This window comes from Giraffa tippelskirchi, chromosome 1 (genome assembly GCF_054371585.1).
Source record: "Giraffa tippelskirchi isolate mGirTip1 chromosome 1, T2T-mGirTip1v1.2.pri, whole genome shotgun sequence".
NCBI lineage: Eukaryota > Metazoa > Chordata > Mammalia > Artiodactyla > Giraffidae > Giraffa > Giraffa tippelskirchi.
This window is the reverse complement of record NC_137275.1, coordinates 54097930-54116728: the sequence shown is the minus strand read 5'-3', so window position 1 is coordinate 54116728 and position 18799 is coordinate 54097930. Positions and strand designations below refer to the sequence as shown.

Below are 18799 nucleotides of genomic sequence, written 5' to 3'. Positions count from 1 at the left end.
AACATTCTTTGCTCAAATGAAGTCTTACCCAGTATCGTACTATATTAATGAAACACCCTCCTTTCCTTAAGGGAGAAGATAGAAGTGGAGAGCAGTAAACGGGAGCCCCACCTTTGTATTTATCCTCCTTTCTCACCCCCATCCAGAGTACAGCTTCAACATCACTATAACTCATCTAATTTAAAAATGCTTTCTAAAAAAGTGATTGTGAAATTTCATTTAGGAACTTAGTATAAAAATAGAAATATTTTAGTTTTACAGTGATTTTTAAGTACAAAGGAAAATGCTGTGGAATACATTTCTTGTTTCAGCAATAAAAGAGTTAACACACTAAGCAGCAGAGACAGACACTGCAACGGGATAGTGCTTTCTGTCTCTGTCATTTGTGGTTTAAGAAAAGGGGGTGGTGTTCTGCATTTAAAAGGACTTTAATGAATGCTGTCAGTGTTTGTGAGAGCTAATGGTCAGTAAGGGAAAGGAGAGCAGGGGAAAGTCTAGCTGCTTCAGGATAGGTGGATGAGAGTTTGCTCTGATTGTACGGAATGTTCCACCGTGTTTCATCTTTTTTTCATTGTCCTTTGTTCTTTATAATCTGATATATTGGTATAAAAGTAAATGTAGATATATATGTGAATGTGATTTATTTTCCTTTCAATTTGTTTATTGTGTACAGCAGGGCATATACTTCTCTTGTCTTGGTTGGATGCACAAATCTGTGTGCAGTGCTTTTTGCCCGTTGCCTAGACGATCACTTGGTTTCTCTGAGGATGTCTGGTTCTCGTAAAGAGTTTGATGTGAAGCAGATTTTGAAAATCAGATGGAGGTGGTTTAGCCATCAAGCATCATCTCCTAATTCTACAGTTGACAGCCAGCAGGGAGAATTTTGGAATCGAGGACAGACTGCAGCAAACGGTGGGAGAAAGTTTTTAGATCCATGTAGCCTGCAATTGCCTTTGGCTTCAATTGGTTACCGAAGGTCCAGCCAACTGGATTTTCAGAATTCACCTTCTTGGCCAATGGCATCCACCTCTGAAGTCCCTGCATTTGAGTTTACAGCAGAAGATTGTGGCGGTGCACATTGGCTGGATAGACCAGAAGTGGATGATGGCACTAGTGAAGAAGAAAATGAATCTGATTCCAGTTCATGCAGGTTGATTATTTTTTTTACTGTTAGAAATGGGGTGTGGGGGGATATTCTCTATACTGTTTAAAATAATTCAGTATTACTGTTTAAAATCTATGATTATACATATATATGCCTCTACACACACATATATATATATATATATAATAGTATGTATATGTGGTACTTTTAGTGGGATTTTTTTAATGTTCTAATATTGATTTTAATTCTGGAAAATTATAAAGACAACAAATAACTTTCATTTTGAAATATCTTGTGTTCCATATATAGATCCGGCTCTGCCTTGAAAATAATATATAGTAGCAGTTTTATGCATCATGCCTTGTAGTTTGCTTCATTCATGTACCTTCTGTAGTCTTATAGCAAAACTATAGGAAACATTTCTGTAGTACAAAAAATTTTATGACATTTCAGTTTGCAATGGATTATAGTCATTTTTTAATTTTAATGAAAGTGAAAGGTTTTACAAGGAGATCCACATTGTAGTTGGCAGTAATTTTTATTTATACCATTGTGGTTGTCAATAATATTTTTCTTATGGTTATTTCTCTTTGTCCTATGTTGCAGCCCTCTTGACTAAAACAGAGAATACAGTAGCACGTCTCTTTCTAAGATGACAGCTACTAATTCCTGTTACGTTCACTTCACTGAAAATTGTGCTATTTAGGGAAATGAAAGACATTCCTTCAGGAAAATATAAGGGAACATAGAGGAGCTAGATGTGGTCAGCTGGTAAAAAGGGGGCAAAAAGAAGGGGAAATGAGTTTGAAAATTAAAAATTGGTTAAATTCATATGACTTTATCCATCTTTACCCATGGAGCCCTGCTTTACTTTTGAAATGAATTTTCTTCTTAATCAGTTTAAACTACTATCACATCTTAAGAAATAAGTTAGAGCCTGAAAGTCACCCTTCTGATTCATCTTCACTCCAAAATATTTAAAGGCTTATTTTTCTTGATTAATTACTGGATCCTTTTTCTTTTAAAATTTCTCTGTAGGTTTTGATAGCACTTGTAATTTGTATGTTGGTTATTATTAATATAGGCATCATAAGAGATGGAGACAAAATGAGTTCATATATTCAAGTATCTCTTACTTGGGGTATTTACCACCTTCTCTTCTAATCTTCAGAATATGGAATTCTGAACTGTGGTGTTGGAATAATAACAAATATAGACCAGTCATCTATGCTCATTTGTGTAATGGAGAGAGGGGAATATCTTTACATAGGTAACTAGTATATTTAATTTTTTTAAATTTAATTAGTTCATGATTTAGCATTATATTAAGAGAATAGAAGCCACTGATAATTTTCATATGGAGATCATTTGAATTAATATGGTTTCATTGTTTTGTGTTTTCTTTGGATACTTGTTGCCATAAAAGGAATAATTTATTTAGTGAAAGGTTCAGGGTTTACCATTTTTGTGAGAAACCAAAGAGAAATCATCTTTGCATTTGAAAATCAATATAATGTATCACGAATATTTTAACAAAATTAGAAAAAAAAAGGGTTCATTTATTTACCAGCGTAAGTTATAAAAGTGTTAACATGTGTCTACTACCTGGAGAGATTATACATATGTGAGGGAGTATAAAGTTTATATACATGTATATAATCCTACGTTACACGCACATGGGTCACTGTAATTTACTTCCTTACAGCAAAGGTAGTTTGCAAAGCTAATGATTACCAACATTAAGTTACTCTATTCTTTAGTATCCACATTAAAATGTCACCTTGATGGGATATTCATTATGACAGAAAAAGATGGCTTTTTTTTTGGACTGAGATTGCTGTATGCATAGTTCAAGAATATATAATTGACGTTTTTATTTGTAGGAGTTATAAAAATCGGAAAATTATATTTTCTAAAATTTAAAATGAATGTAGTTGTTTTTAAAATGCTAATAGAGAAGATTGAGAAAGTAAATAATAAGGGAATAAACAGTTCACATCTGCAGTGACCAAACTCTAAAATATTATTTCAAAAATGTACTTAAAATGTCTTTGATTTTTAGAGATGAGAGGAAATGTGTCAAAGAAATTTAATATTCCTGGTGGCTTAAAATTTCTATCCTAACATCTTACTGCAAAAAAAGTAAAAATCATTTTAGACTTTAGAAATGTCATTTGTGTGTGTACTTTTACTTTTCCATTTTTTTTTCCAGATTAAATGTATCTAATTTTCATATCCTTCTTCAATTCTCCAGCTCTAAGTCTTTGATCTTCATCATGAGGATACATTTATTTGCCGCCAGCTTTTTGATTAAGTGAGCAATCTCTCTAGGTGGTTGCCCTTCTACTGTAAACAAATCAAAAACTATCACTGTTAATGTCAAAAGAAGCTACACTGACATTCATCAAATTTTGTATATAATTTGGGAATAGTTCTTTTCCTTATATAGTATTTGCAGTAAAATATATAGCAAACATTTTATTTCAGTATACCATAGACTGACGTGACATGATGGGGGAATACGTATGATATACGTTTCATCAGTTGTATTCAAACGTGCCTGACTCTTCAACTTATGGTAATTTCTGCTGTCTCACATCTAAGTGATTTAAAAGTTTCTTATCTTTTAACTTTGATCTTGTGTCTGTAGCTTAGCCACTTTCTCTCCAATGTTGTTACTTTGTTATTCAAATATGAACTTCGATTTTTACACCTTGAGGAATTTTAGGCCCTAAGTAACAGAATTGTGACCTTTTGTATGAGCAGTAGGTTTCTATGACTGTAACTCAAGATGAATTTTCACCAGGGCCAGTCAGGTTTACATGATAGCTCGTCATGGGACCGTAACATAAACACGGTTTACACTGTATTTGATTGTCCAACTTAGAAATTATGGAATTTTTACATAGTGGAGAAATTTTCATTATTTCAACCTTGTTTATAAAGTTATAGATTAACATTTTTTACATCAGACTATTTTTTAGTCAATATATATAAAATACTACTGTATTTTATAAATATCCCAATAAAATAATAGCTAATACTGACTGGGTATTTAATATCTGTGAGACACTGTTCTAAGCATTTTAGTACTATATTACATCATTTAGTCTTCACAGATTTCTGAGTTAGATTGCCACTATTGTCATTTCTAACTGTAGAGATGAGGCCAGTGAGGCATGGAAAGGTTAAGTAACTTGCTCAAAAATAGTAAGTAAAATGAAACTGCATTTTTAAAAAACTAAAGTTTATATTTTTACAATACTTTCAGATTTACAGGAAAATTACAGAGATAATGTAGTGAGTTCCTATATATCCCACACCCAATTTTCCCTATTATTTCCCTAACAGTTATTAACATGTTAGAATATGGTGTATCCATTACTGTGAACCAATATGATACATTAGTATTAACTAAAGACCATACTTTATTCAGATTTCCTTAATGTCTAAATACCTACAGTTCTTTTTCTCTTACAGGATCCCACCCAGGATACCGATTACATTTAATCATCATATATCCTTAGGCTCCTACAGGCTGTGACAGTTTCTCAGACTTCCCTTGTTTTTGATGACCTTGGCAGTTTGGGGAGTAGTGGTTAGGTATTTTGCAGAATGTCTTACTCAGTTGGGATTTGTCTGATACTTTTCTCATGATTAAACTGGGGTTATAAGTTTTAGGGAGGAAGACCACAAAGGTAAAGTGCCATTTTCATCACACCCAAATCAATGATAGATATCATCAATCTGACATTGTTAATATTGACCTTGATCTCTAGGAAATAGCTGCATTTTGAACCCAAACCATTAACATGTAAATTTCATGCACAAATACCAGTAGGCAGTTCTGTGACTTTTCATTTAATCACTGAATTCACTTTGGATTAACATAAAGTTACTGATTCATTCTAACCAGTTTTACCTTCTCTCCTCAACTAATTTTCTCAGTGTGGTTCTTGAAAAAAGCCACCTCTGAGTGACTTACAGGTATAATCTCTTGACAGCCATTTACCCACAGTCATCTCATCCATCGTATTCATTGCTTGCTATTCTGTTTCAGCAGATATCCTTAAACTCTTCTGTTCCTTGGTCTGTTGATTTGCCCTTCTTTGACTCGTCTTGAAGACATTTAGGCCTTTCTCTCCCAACAAGGGGTTATGTTAGTAATATAGCATTTCTAATTCTTGACCCTTATTTTTCTCATTAGATGAAGGATTCTTTATTTATTAGAGGTCTAGATTAGGACAGATCTTAATAGGACCATACATTTTAAACCCAAGAATTTATGTGGAATTAATTGAAGGTAATTAGTAGTGTCTCTTTCTGTTGTTGACCCTTTTTAATGTTAAGTTTTTATGTCAAACATCTTCTTGTTTGAACCAGTCTATTAATTCTGATTCATTTTAAAATTAAAATCTTATACATCTCCACATGAAAAAAACCTTTGCTTCCGGGAATGGCAAAGAAGTTCTACTATATTGTACCTATATCAAGGAAGGATGTATTGTAATGTCCTCCTCACACATAAGCCCAAGTCATATCTTGGATTCCCTTGACATAAGCTATAGAACCTTTCCCCAGAAAACCCTCTGTATGTGTGTGTCTATATGTGCATGTACGTGCACACATATGTTAAATATTTTATATAGGGTTCAGTTCAGTCACTCAGTCATGTCCGACTCTGCGACATCATGAACCGCAGCACGCCAGGCCTCCCTGTCCATCACCAACTCCTGGAGTTTACCTAAACTCATCTCCATTGAGTTGGTGATGCCATCCAATCATCTCATCCTCTGTCATCCCCTTCTCCTCCTGCCGTCAATCTTTCCCAGCATCAAGGTCTTTTCCAATGAGTCAGCTCTTTGGATCAGGTGGCCAAAATATTGGAGTTTCAACTTCAACATCAGTCCTTCCAATGAACATTCAGGACTGATTTCCTTTAGGATGGATGGACTGGTTGGATCTCCTTGCAATCCAAGGGACTCTCAAGAGTCTTCTCCAACACCACAGTTCAAAAGCATCGATTCTTTGGCACTCAGCTTTCTTCCTAGTCCAACTCTCACATCCATACATGACGACTGGAAAAACCATAGCCTTGACTAGACGAACTTTTGTAGACAAAGTAATATCTCTGCTTCCTAAATCCCCTAAAGCCTATCTTTACATTGTATCAATCAGTGTTCTTAGTTTTAAGCAACTGAAACTGGCTGGTTTAAACAGAATAGAAATTTATTGGAATCATTAATTCCCAAAAAGAATTAGCTTAGCAAAACGACTAATGGGTTCTAGAGTTGCACAACTGACCTTTGTAAGTCCAAATTTTTAAGGCAGAGGAAACTTTTATGACACTTACTGCTTATATGTTCATCCATTAGGAACTAGACAGTGAAGTTTTACATTTTTAGAATTGGATAAATTAGGCAGGAAAACAGTGATACAGACATACAATCACTCATATGCACAAAGCCATATAATTTGGCCATTTGACTTTAGGGAGTATGTTAATAGCGAATAGGCTAAGATAATATAACAAAGAGAATCAGAAATACAGTGCCTCAAATAAAATAGAAGTTTATTTCTCTGTCATCTCAGTTCAGTTCAGTTCAGTCGCTCAGTCGTGTCCGACTCGGCGACCCCATGAATCACAGCACGCCAGGCCTCCCTGTCCATCACCAACTCCCGGAGTCTACCCAAACCCATGTCCATCAAGTTGGTGATGCCATCCAGCCATCTCATCCTCTGTCATCCCCTTCTCCTCCTGCCTCCAATCCTTCCCAGCATTAGGGTCTTTTCCAATGAGTCAACTCTTCGCATGAGGTGGCCAAAGTATTGGAGTTTCAGCTTCAACATCAGTCCTTCCAATGAACACCCAGGACTGATCTCCTTTAGGATGGACTGGTTGGATCTTCTTGCAGTCCAAGGGACTCTCGAGAGTCTTCTCCAACACCACAGTTCAAAAGCATCAATTCTTCGGTGCTCAGCTTTCTTCACTGTCCAACTCTCACATCCATACATGACTACTGGAAAAACCATAGCCTTGACTAGACAGACCCTTGTTGGGAGAGTAATGTCTCTGCTTTTCAATATGCTATCTAGGTTGGTCATAACCTTCCTTCCAAGGAGTAAGCATCTTTTAGTTTCATGGCTGCAGTCACCATCAGCAGTGATTTTGGAGCCCAAAAAAATAAAGTCTGACACTGTTTCCACTGTTTCCCCATCTGTTTCGCATGAAGTGATGGGACCAGATGCCATAATCTTAGTTTTCTGAATGTTGAGCTTTAAGCCAACTTTTTCACTCTTCTCTTTCACTTTCATCAAGAGGCTCTTTAGTTCTTCTTCGCTTTCTGCCATAAGGGTGGTGTCATCTGCATATCTGAGATTATTGATATTTCTCCTGGCAATCTTGATTCCAGCTGTGTTTCTTCCAGCCCAGCATTTCTCATGATGTACTCTGCATATAAGTTAAATAAGCAGGGTGAAAATATACAGCCTTGATGTACTCCTTTTCCTATTTGGAACCAGTCTGTTGTTCCATGTCCAGTTCTAACTGTTGCTTCCTGACCTGCATACAGGTTTCTCAAGAGACATCTGTCATCTCACAAATGGGCAAATGGCTCAGGGCAGACAGGTAGGTCTGCTACCCAAGTTCCCTCAGAGACCTAGGTTCCTTCCATACTCTTTCTCCATCCCATAGGGTGTTATTCTTTCTGTATGGTCAAAGCTTCCTCAGCTCCCCCTCCACATTCTAGCCAGTGGGATTGAGCAAGGAAAGAACAGGGAGGACGTTAAGCTATTAACACAAATTACAGATATCAGTTCGGCGAATGTGACATTGTTGAAAACCTAGTCACATGGCCTCAGTGAGTAGCAAATGAGGTTCTGGTGTGGTCTCTGCCTGGGTCGCCGAGTGTCCAGGTAAAACTCACTACTGTGGTGGATGTGAAGAATGGTTTGGGGGTTATGATCAACAGAGTGCAAGAGGTAAAGAGAGCTGGATAGAACTCTTCAGAATCCTTTTGATCTAATTTTTGATGAGTTTTTTTTCGATATTGTGTACTTTTCTTTTTTACCACTGAGACATTAGCAAATAGAGATAAGCAAAAATGAAAAAATAAAAATCACTAATTACCCTACCACCTTGAAATAATAACTTAGCAATTTGAGGAAGTGTTCTTCCAGTATATTTTATACTAGTATAGAATAAAAATATGTTTTTAGAATAAAAACTGAATTTTGTTGTGCATAGTATTTTGCAACATTTTTCCCTTGACGTACTCCTTTCCCTATTTAGAACAAGTCTGTTGTTCCATGTCCAGTTCTAACTGTTGCTTCCTGACCTGCTCACAAATTTCTCAAGAGGCAGGTCAGGTGGTCTGGTATTCCCATCTCTTTCAGAATTTTCCACAGCTTGTTATGATCCACACAGTCAAAGGCTTTGGCATAGTCAATAAAGCAGAAATAGATGTTTTTCTGGAACTCTGTTGCTTTTTCGATGATCCAGTGGATGTTGGCAATTTGATCTCTGGTTCCTCTGCCTTTTCTAAAACCAGCTTGAACATCTAGAAGTTCACAGTTCACATATTGTTGAAGCCTGGCTTGGAGAATTTTGAGCATTACTTTGCTAGCGTGTGAGATGAGTGCAATTGTGCGGTAGTTTGAGCATTCTTTGGCATTGCCTTTCTTTGGGATTGGAATGAAAACTGACCTTTTCCAGTCCTGTAGCCACTGCTGAATTTTCCAAATGTGCTGGCATATTGAGTGCAGCACTTTTCACAGCATCATCTTTCAGGATTTGAAATAGCTCAACTGGAATTCCATCACCTCCACTAGCTTTGTTTGTAGTGATGCTTCCTAAGGCCCACTTGACTTCACATTCCAGGATGTCTGGCTCTAGGTGAGTGATCACACCATCATGATTACCTGGGTCGTGAAGATCTTTTTTGTACAGTTCTTTTGTGTATTCTTGCCACCTCTTCTTAATATCTTCTGCTTCTGTTAGGTCCATACCATTTCTGTCCTTTATTGAGCCCATCTTTGCATGAAATGTTCCCTTGGTATCTCTAATTTTCTTGAAGAGATCTCTAGTCTTTCCCATTCTATTGTTTTCCTCTATTTCTTTGCACTGATCATTGAGGAAGGCTTTCTTATCTCTCCTTGCTGTTCTTTGGAACTCTGCATTCAAATGGGTATATGTTTCCTTTTCTCCTTTGCTTTTCGCTTTTCTTTTCACAGCTATTTGTAAGACCTCCTCAGGCAACCATTTTGCTTTTTTGCATTTCTTTTTCTTGGGGATGGTCTTATCCCTGTCTCCTGTATAGTGTCACGCAACTCTGTCCATAGTTCTTCAGGCACTCTGTCTATCAGATCTAGTCCCTTAAATGTATTTCTCATTTCCACTGTATGATCACAAGGGATTTGATTTAGGTCATACCTGAATGGTCTAGTGGTTTTCCCTACTTTCTTCAATTTAAGTCTGAATTTGGCAATAAGGAGTTCATGATCTGAGCCATGTCAGCTCCCAGTCTTGTTTTTGCTGACTGTATAGAGCTTCTCCATCTTTGGCTGCAAGAAATATAATCAGTCTGATTTCGGTATTGACCATCTGGTGATGTCCATGTGTAGAGTCTTCTCTTGTGTTGTTGAAAGAGGGTGTTTGCTATGACCAGTGCGTTCTCTTGGCAATACTCTATTAGCCTTTGCCCTGCTTCATTCTGTACTCCAAGGCCAAATTTGCCTGTTACACCAGGTGTTTCTTGACTTCCTACTTGTGCATTCCAGTCTCCTGTGATGAAAAGGAAATCTTTTTTTGGGTGTTAGTTCTAGAAGGTCTCGTAGGTCTTCATAGAACCATTCAACTTCAGCTTCTTCAGCATTACTGGTTGGGGCATAGACTTGGATTACTGTGATATTGAATGGTTTACCTTGGAAATGAACAAAGTTCATCCTGTCATTTTTTAGATTGCATCCTAGTACTGCATTTCAGACTCTTTTGTTGACTATGATGGCTACTCCATTTCTTCTAAGATCATGGCATCTGGTCCCATCACTTCACGGCAAATAGATGGGGAAACAGTGACAGATTTTATATTTGGGGGCTCCAGAATCACTGCAGATGGTGACTGCAGCCATAAAATTAAAAGACACTTGCTCTTTGGAAGAAAAGTTTTGACCAACCTAGACAACATATTAAAAAGCAGAGATATTATTTTGCCAGCAAAGGTCCATCTAGACAAAGCTATGGTTTTTTCCAGTAGTCATGTATGGATGTGAGAGTTGGACTAGAAAGAAAGCTGAGTGCAGAAGAATTGATCCTTTCGAACTGTGGTGTTGGAGAAGACTCTTGAGAGTCCCTTGGACTGCAAGGAGATCCAACCAGTCCATCCTAAAGGAAATCAGTCCTGAATATTCATTGGAAGGACTGGTGTTGAAGCTAAAACTCCCATACTTTGGCCACCTCATGCGAAGAACTGACTCATTGGAAAAGACCTTGATGCTGGGCAAGATTGAAAGCGGGAGGAATGAGATGGTTGGATGGCATCACCCACTCAATGGACATGAGTTTGAGTAGGCTCTGGGAGTTGGTGATGGACAGGGAGGCCTGGCGTGCTGCAGTCCATGGGGTCACAAAGAGTCGGACATGACTGAGTGACTGAACTGAGCTGAAATATAAAATTTGGGGCTTTCCAGATGGCTCAGTGGTAAAGAATCTGCCTGCCAAGCCAGAGATGTGGATTTGATCCCTGGGTTGGAAAAATCCCTTGGAGAAGGAAATGGCAACCAACTCCAATATTCTTGCCTGGGAAATCCCATGGGGTCGCAAAGAGTCAGACACGACCTAGCGACTAAACAACAACAAACTTAAAATTAGGTCACAAAAGGCAGAAACCCAACTCAAACTGACAAGGGAAAACTAAAGTTTTTGATTTACAGAAGTAAATAAAAGCTCAACTTTTGATGTGATGAATCCAAACACTCAAATAATGCCAGAAATCCTTTTTTTCCTCCCTTTCTAGATTCTCTTTTCCTCTGTGATGGCATTTCCTTATGCAGGCTATCTGTGTGGTAGCAAAAAGCCGCTAGCAGTTCCAAGCTTACTTTTTTTCAGCTTAGCCTCCTCAGTGGAAAGAGAGTGACTCTTTTCCAAGAGTGTCAACAAACATCTGGAAACAGACTCTCTCTGGCCTTGTTTGGATCTCATGTCCACCCAACTGATCGTTATTGCCAGAAGATGTCACACTCCTATTGGCCAGGCCTTGGTCCCTTGCTCACCTCTGCCCAGTGGGAGGAGTCTCCTCTGCCCAATCCCTGAGAGCTGAGGTAGGGAATGTGTGGTTTCCCAAAAGGGAGAGATGGATCCCCTAAGAAAGAATCCTGGATAGGCAAAGGCAGTATCCAATAAAACAGCCTGCTATGGCATTAAATGTTCTCCTGTATCTTTTTAAATGGCTGAATCATTCTATGCACAGACAAAACTTGCGGTTACTTAACCAATATTTTCCTATTGGAAACAACCTGTGATAACCCCCTCTCCCCTACACCCCCAGATCTCTGTATACAGATGACTATTTCCTCTAGATAAAGCCCCAAGAGTGTACACATTTTTTAGGGTTTTTGATCTGTATTCTCAAAGTCGTTTCAGGAACATCAAGTGTGTCCATACTCAGTCGCTTCAGTCACGTCTGACTCATTGTGACCCCATGAACTGTAGCCCCACCAGGCTCCTCCATCCATGGTATTTTCAAGGCAAGAACACTGGAGTGGGTTGCTATGCTCTCCTCCAGGGGATCTTCCCGACCCAAGGATCAAACCTGCGTCTCCTATGGCTCCTGAATTGCAGGTGGATTCTTTACCCACTGAGCTACCTGGGAAGCCCTTCAGGGGTGTTAAGTATTTTAATTCTCAGCAGCATTGCATGAGAGTGCCCCCTGGCCCTTCTCCTTCACACTGGTTATTGTTTTAGAAATTTTGATTCTTATATAAACAGCATTTAACTCTCTTCACTACAGATATTCTGGCCACAGGGCCAGCAGAGAATGCCTTAAATTCCAAAATATTTCTCTTGAGAAGGGAAGAGGTGAAGGTATTCTTTTTCTTTGCCTCTTGTCATTTCTCTGTATGCACCTCGCATTGTCCTCGCCTTAAAAGAGATGACTCCAATTCCTCTTCCTCATTACTCATCTAAACTCGTAGTTTCAGTAATCAGATCTCACCTGTTACTTGTTGCCTTTCCAGATACTAGCCCATACTGACCTTTCCTTTCTGTGTATTCTGATACCAGTTACATTCCAATTGGGAATGTACAAGATGATTTGTTGGAGGAATGGTAAAATATAGATAATTGGAATGTATTTATTTACATTTTATCTTTTAAATCTCTATTTTTTTGTTTTATAATACAAATAATTGTATGATGATATATGTATATCTTTTATAAACTCAAATGTGTATATATTGGGGCACATGCTCAAAAGTGTACTGTAAAGAATATGCATAAAAATTTTTTTAGAGACTGCTAGCCTATACTAAGCAACTTACATTCTTATTTTAAATTTGTGACTCTGAATATGTGCAAAAGATGCCAAAAGATTCATGATATAGTCATTTGCACTTTGGCAAAGGCATGAATTCTGAATGCCAAAAGCTCTGAAGCAAGTGGCTAGGAGTAAATCACTTACCTAAAGAGTGAGCCAGACAGACCATGAATAGAGTTTCAATGCAGCTTTGTTTTCTACTCAAAATCATATGGTGTATAATCCTTGGGAAGTGATTTTTAAAACTTCTTTTGAAAAAAATTACTCCGTTAAGAAAGCCTAGTTCAAGTACTTCCTTAGTGGTCCACTGACAAAGACTCAGATCAGAGCTCCCAATGAAGGGGGCCCAAGTTCCATCCCTGGTCAGGGAACTACATCCCACATGCCACAACTAAAATTCCTGCATGCTACAACTAAGACCCAGCACAGCAAATAAATAAATACAAAAAAAGAAAAAGAAAAGAAAGCCTAATGCAAGTTCTGGTGATGAAAGTGAAGAAATCTAAATAATTTGTAATAAAGAGGTAGTTTTGGCTGTAGTGCAGACTGTGTGTGTGCACACATGTAAAATCTGAAGAATTGCAAGTGATTATTGTTGCTATTACTTTTTTTCTACTTCATAAAACTCAGCTCCTCAAATTCCAAGTCCCTTCACTGAAAAAGAAAATCATATCTTCTTTGCATCCCCACAGTTTTAACAACTGGTGCAGTGCTTCATCTTAAATTGTTGGTGACTTGATTTGTTTGATACTTGCCTCTTTTCTGTGTTTAGGCATTTTTCTGACTTAAAAATTCATTGCCTACTGCAGATGGACAGTAAGCTAGAAATTAAATGTTTCCCTGTGACCTGGAAATAGCCAGCAGTATAGAGTTCATTATTCTATATTGAATGTCTGTTATAAAAGATTTGAATGATCTCATGATGCAGTTCTTTGAAATATGACTTACCATCTTAGTAACATCAAAGAAATAAAACTAAGTGGAAATGTTAGATATTTTCCTCTGTTACCATGCAGAGATCAAGTAGAACTCACAGACAGATGTGTTTTAAATGCTCCATAAATAGCCTATTCCCAGATGTTTATATTATGGGTTAGGATGTCTACTGGGTGTATTAAGTCAGTTCAGTCGCTCAGTCATGTCTGACTCTTTGCGACCCCAAGTACTGCAGCACGCCAGGCTTCCCTGTTCATCACCAACTCCCAGAGCCTACTCAAACTCCTGTCCATTGCGTCAGTGATGCCATCCAATCATCTCATCCTCTGTTGTCCCCTTTTCCTCCCGCCTTCAATCTTTCCCAGCATTAGAGTCTTTTCCAGTGAGTCGATTCTTCACATCAGGTGGCCAGAGTATTGGAGTTTCAGCTTCAGTGTCAGCTTCAGCTTCAGCATTCCTTCCAATGAATATTCAGGACTGATTTCATTTAGGATAGACTGGTTGGATCTCCTTCCAGTCCAAGGGACTCTCAAGAGTCTTCTCCAACATCACAGTTCAAAAGCATCAATTCTTCAGCACTCAGCTTTCTTTAAAGGTCATTTTAATTAGGAATTAGGAAATTTCGTTATAAAAGTTAATAGTGCTAGGGATCATTTTTCAGGAAGACAACCAAATGAACAACAGTGTGTAAGACAAAAGACTGAGATTACAGGTCTTTCCGTTGACCTTTGAAAAGTGAGGCTCTACTACAGGAGTTGATTTACCTTGATTGTATACTTATTCTATGCTAGGGCTATGCATTCATTACTTCATTTAATAATCTTCCCATGAGGGATCCTCTAAAGATAGTATTATGTATTACTTATCTGTATTTCTGTTGGAAGTAAAACTTAGAGAAGTTAAACACTGGTCCAGATACATGGTGACAGAGTCAAATCAGCACTATGCAATAGAAAGCAATTTCTGCAATGACAGAAATGTTCTATATCTGCACTGTCCAATCTGGCAGCCACTAGCCCCATGGGGCTACTTGAGCATTTGAAATATGATTGGTTCAACTAAATAAGTGAATTTTTATTTTCATTAAATTAAAATAGCCACATGGGGCTAGTAGCTACTGAATTGGACAGCACAGCTCTAGAACCTTCCTAAAATACTCTTAATCATGCACCATACCACTCCAGTTCACACCTCCAAACCAAAGCACATAATAGGGAAAAAACGTTAATAGTAATAATAATGACACTATAAACTACACAGACCCAGAATATTAAAAACATTTGATTAGCCAGAAATAGTGATATTATCTCTACACATAGAAACCTAGGAGACTCCTTTTCTCTTATACCTAGCTAACGGGCAGTACAGAGTAATAGACTTTTGTCTAAGATCTTTAATTCTAGTGTCGTCTTGTTGTTAAACTATCCTCATTCATTTTGTACTATCATTCTCCTTTCAAACCTTTAGTCTTTGCACTCACTGATGCTTAGGGCAGAGGTTACCAAAAATTTCCATTCCTTTGTGAGTGGTTTGACCAACATTCTGAATGCCTTCAGGTCCTGGCTTTGTGTCCAGCTGCCTGTATGTCCTTGGTTGATCGCTTTGTGCTGTTCTGGGCCTCAAAATTTTCTCATCTGCAGAGTAAGGGAGTTGAATTAAATGACCACATAGGTTCTTTCTAGATAAAAAGATTCTGTATATAATGGTTATAATGGCTAGGGTTCTATAGTTGTATGGATATGCAGTAAATTCTTTTTTAAGTAAATTCTTACATTATTAAAATTGTATGTACAAAACCCCAAATTTCCTAGAACAAAAAATGTTGGAAAGCTGTGCAGCTTTTCACGTGTGATTAGCTCTGTTCCTACCTCTTTCATGTTCCTTTTGTGAATGGATGGCTTCAGTCTTCCACAGACTACAAATCAGAAACCTGTACTTCTTTTGATCCTTCATCTGAAGCAGTGGGAATGATTGCTATACCCAGAAATCTCTGAATTAATTGTCGCATTGAAATAATATGTTCAACACGTCATTGAAATGGCATGTTTAACACATGATAGTAAATGAAGCCTTGAAAGCGAATTAAGTTAAAAATGTTATTTTAGAAGCACAAATAGTTGTTTGTTAATGTGTATGTATTTAAACAATTTTAATGTTTTACCATTATGCTCATTTTGAAAATAACAAGTATTCTATTAAGTTCTACTAGTTCATTTAAAATATTCAAAGAAATTCAGTTTACACATGTTTGAAGTATCTATTACGTATATCAGTGTTTTGAATCTGTACTGACTTTATAATGTATGCATCTCTTGTCTGAAGTGTATCTATGGTCTTTAGCCCACAGTGTGTTAGGATCACCTGTAGGGCTTTAAAAAATACAATTTTCAGGTCTTACTTCAGACCTGCTGAATCAATCGTAAGGAATTAGACCTTGAACACAAAAGCTGAAATGTTTTCCAGATTGTCCTGAGTCGTGTCTTGGATTGAAGAACTAAACACCTTGAAAGTTCTTGACAAGAAAAGAGATGGCCCTTTTATTAATTGGACTTATACCGACTTCAAAGCTAGCCTGTAATAATTTAGTGATGTTACTATTATAAAGTTCTGTTGTTCTTTCAGAATTAAACATTAACGTGTGTTTTGATGATGGCAATTCATCATTCAGAAAACACTCAGCTAATTCATTGCCCAGTCATTACTGAGAATTTATTATAAAGTATAAGAAATGTGATGCAAAATATAGGAGCACCCCTCCCGCCCCCGCCAACTTTACTTCATGTGTTCTTATTCTTGAAAGAATTTGGGCTTATCAAATCAGATGTTTGGAGACTTCCCTGGCAGTCCAGTGGTTAAGATCCCACACTTCCACTGCAGGGGATCAGAACTAAGACCCTGCATGCCATGCTGTGCTGTCACACACACACACAAAATTAGGTGTTCTAATCTTCCCTCATCCTTAGATCACTAGTCCTCATAATCATTTGTCAGTGTTTTGACAATAGAAAACTACATTTTATTGAGAAATGTTCTAAATTTTCAAGTTGGTATTCATCAAAGTCAACTATTTGTTTTTGGTTATATTACATTTTACCCTAGATTTTAAAATAGTTTCTAATTTTCATTTATTTATATAGGCAACATACAGTTATATAATACTCAATATGTTTTTATACTAATGATCTTAAATGTAAAGTTGAGTATTTTATATCGTGTTTCTCAAGTCATTACACCAATAATATTCATAGTGTGCAATATATACTTTCTAGATAATCTATATTTTGCTTCTATTATCATTATTCACAGTTATCCTCTAAGAGCATTCTTTAGGACCCATATCTGTATGACATTGAAGATGCGATGGGTAGGGAGGCTTTAGGTAGAGATATTTAGTATTCATGGCCCTGCTAACTTTCAAAACTGATACATCTGAATCAACATGAGAGTTATTACAAGTAGAATCTGTGTATATAATCCTAGTTATGAACACTCATGTATATTTTGCCTCTTCCTCCATGTAAGTCCTCAGTGCTCTTGGCCACTTTAGCTGGGAGGTGACACAGTTCATTTCCACTGTAAGACCACACCCATCTGCAAGAAAGGCTGGGAAATGCAGTCTAGCTATGTTCTCAGGAGAAAAAGGGTTTTGGTGAACACAGATTTCTCTGCAACGGCCCTATTTCTGCCATGATCAAACTCTGACTTTTGGCAAAGCAGTTAATCTCCTTGGCTTCAGTTCCCTTTATTATAAAAGAGTCAAAGACTTTGATAAGGTTATTAGATATTTACATTAAGAAAGTTCTCAAGATATAGTGAGGCTTGATTCAACAAAGCATTTATCAGAATCATAATATCCTTAAAAGTAGATCTGATGAGAAATGAGTACTAAGTTATGGCCCAGTCGGTGGTTTTGTGGTTAATTGCATAACCACAGGATGTTGATTACTTGATTCAGGTAATCTTGGAGAAGGGATCTTAGGGGGAGGGGGAAAGGGGTGGATTTAGGATTTCATTCTCAGTCTCAATCTTTTCACTTTTTTCCATCAATAAATCATAATGAAAATATTGAACTCATACTCCTCACATTATAATTTGGAAATATCAAATAATTTTTAGATACCATCTAAAATTCTTTGGATTAGACCATCAAATTCTTTTAATTTGTAATCTAAGTTATAGGTTACCCAGGCTTTTGAACACTGATCAGAAAATCAAATGAATTATTTACAATACTGTTTTTATGATCAAATATTTTGTAGTGTAAACAGTTGTCTTACAAATGAACTGTGAAACATAACCCATTTTTAAATAAAGATGGCTTGGATTTATATCTGCAAAATAGTTTAATTGCTTTCCTGCCTTCAAAAAGTGATCTCTTATACCCTTAAATATAATGTTGGAGCTATGGCTATCAGTATGAATATAGTTTGGCTCTTCTTCAGCAGAGATGTCATATTGACCAGAGAAGAGACCTCAAGGACAGGCAAAGAGTATGTGTTATATAGCTGTTAGCTAGAAGGTACCACATTTACTCAGAATGTTTGTAGGACACACAAATGATTTGATCTATCATTGATTTAAAAAGGCAAAAATGATAGATGATTATACATTAATATTGACTGGTATCATTCTGTTACATTTGAAGACTTTGAAAGGACTTAATAGGAAAGATACTTTTAATGTGTTCATAACGTTTCAAAACACGTGTTCTCTTTCTTTTCAGGACTTCCAATAGCAGTCAGACATTATCATCCTGCCATACTATGGAGCCATGTTCATCAGATGAATTCTTCCAAGCCCTTAATCATGCTGAACAAACATTCAAAAAGATGGAAAACTATTTGAGACACAAACAGTTATGTGATGTAATTTTAGTTGCTGGTGATCGCAGAATTCCGGCTCACAGGTAAATTGTTTTCTAAATTTCTATATGTGTGAAATACTTCCTTGATCATTTAGTAATGTATGTTGAGGTAACTTGTTCTAATTGATTATTCAATGGAGTATTTTGGTAAAGGAGTATATTTCATGGACTCTCTGCAAAGAAAACAGTGCATATGAAATTACTACACAGTGCGTGCTCAGTCGCTTTAGTTGTGTCTGACTCTTTGTGACCCTATGGACTGTGGCCCACCAGGTGCCTCTGTCCATGAGATTCTATAGGCAAGAATACTGGAGTGAACTGCTATGCCCTCCTCCAGGGGATCTTCCCGACCCAGAGATTGAA

The 18799-nt window shown here is 37.1% G+C and overlaps 1 protein-coding gene across 10 annotated transcripts in view; it reads left to right on the top strand.

Annotated features, from left to right (window-relative positions):
- KLHL5 (kelch like family member 5) overlaps positions 1 to 18799 on the top strand; it is an 85997-nt gene that overhangs the window by 26626 nt on the left and 40572 nt on the right. For 3 of the 10 annotated variants that reach the window (XR_014082712.1, XM_081592718.1, XM_081592739.1), the window contains 3 exons: positions 674 to 1150; positions 2277 to 2375; positions 18296 to 18478. Coding sequence is in view for 7 of the 10 variants with exons in the window: in XM_081592718.1 (XP_081448844.1) it covers positions 768 to 1150; positions 2277 to 2375; positions 18296 to 18478 (665 nt within the window). In the remaining 3 variants the exon portion in view is untranslated. Of the gene's footprint in view, positions 1 to 665; positions 1151 to 2276; positions 2376 to 18295; positions 18479 to 18799 lie in introns of those variants that run through there. The other 7 variants (XR_014082716.1, XM_081592753.1, XR_014082726.1 and 4 more) reach the window with 5 other exon arrangements.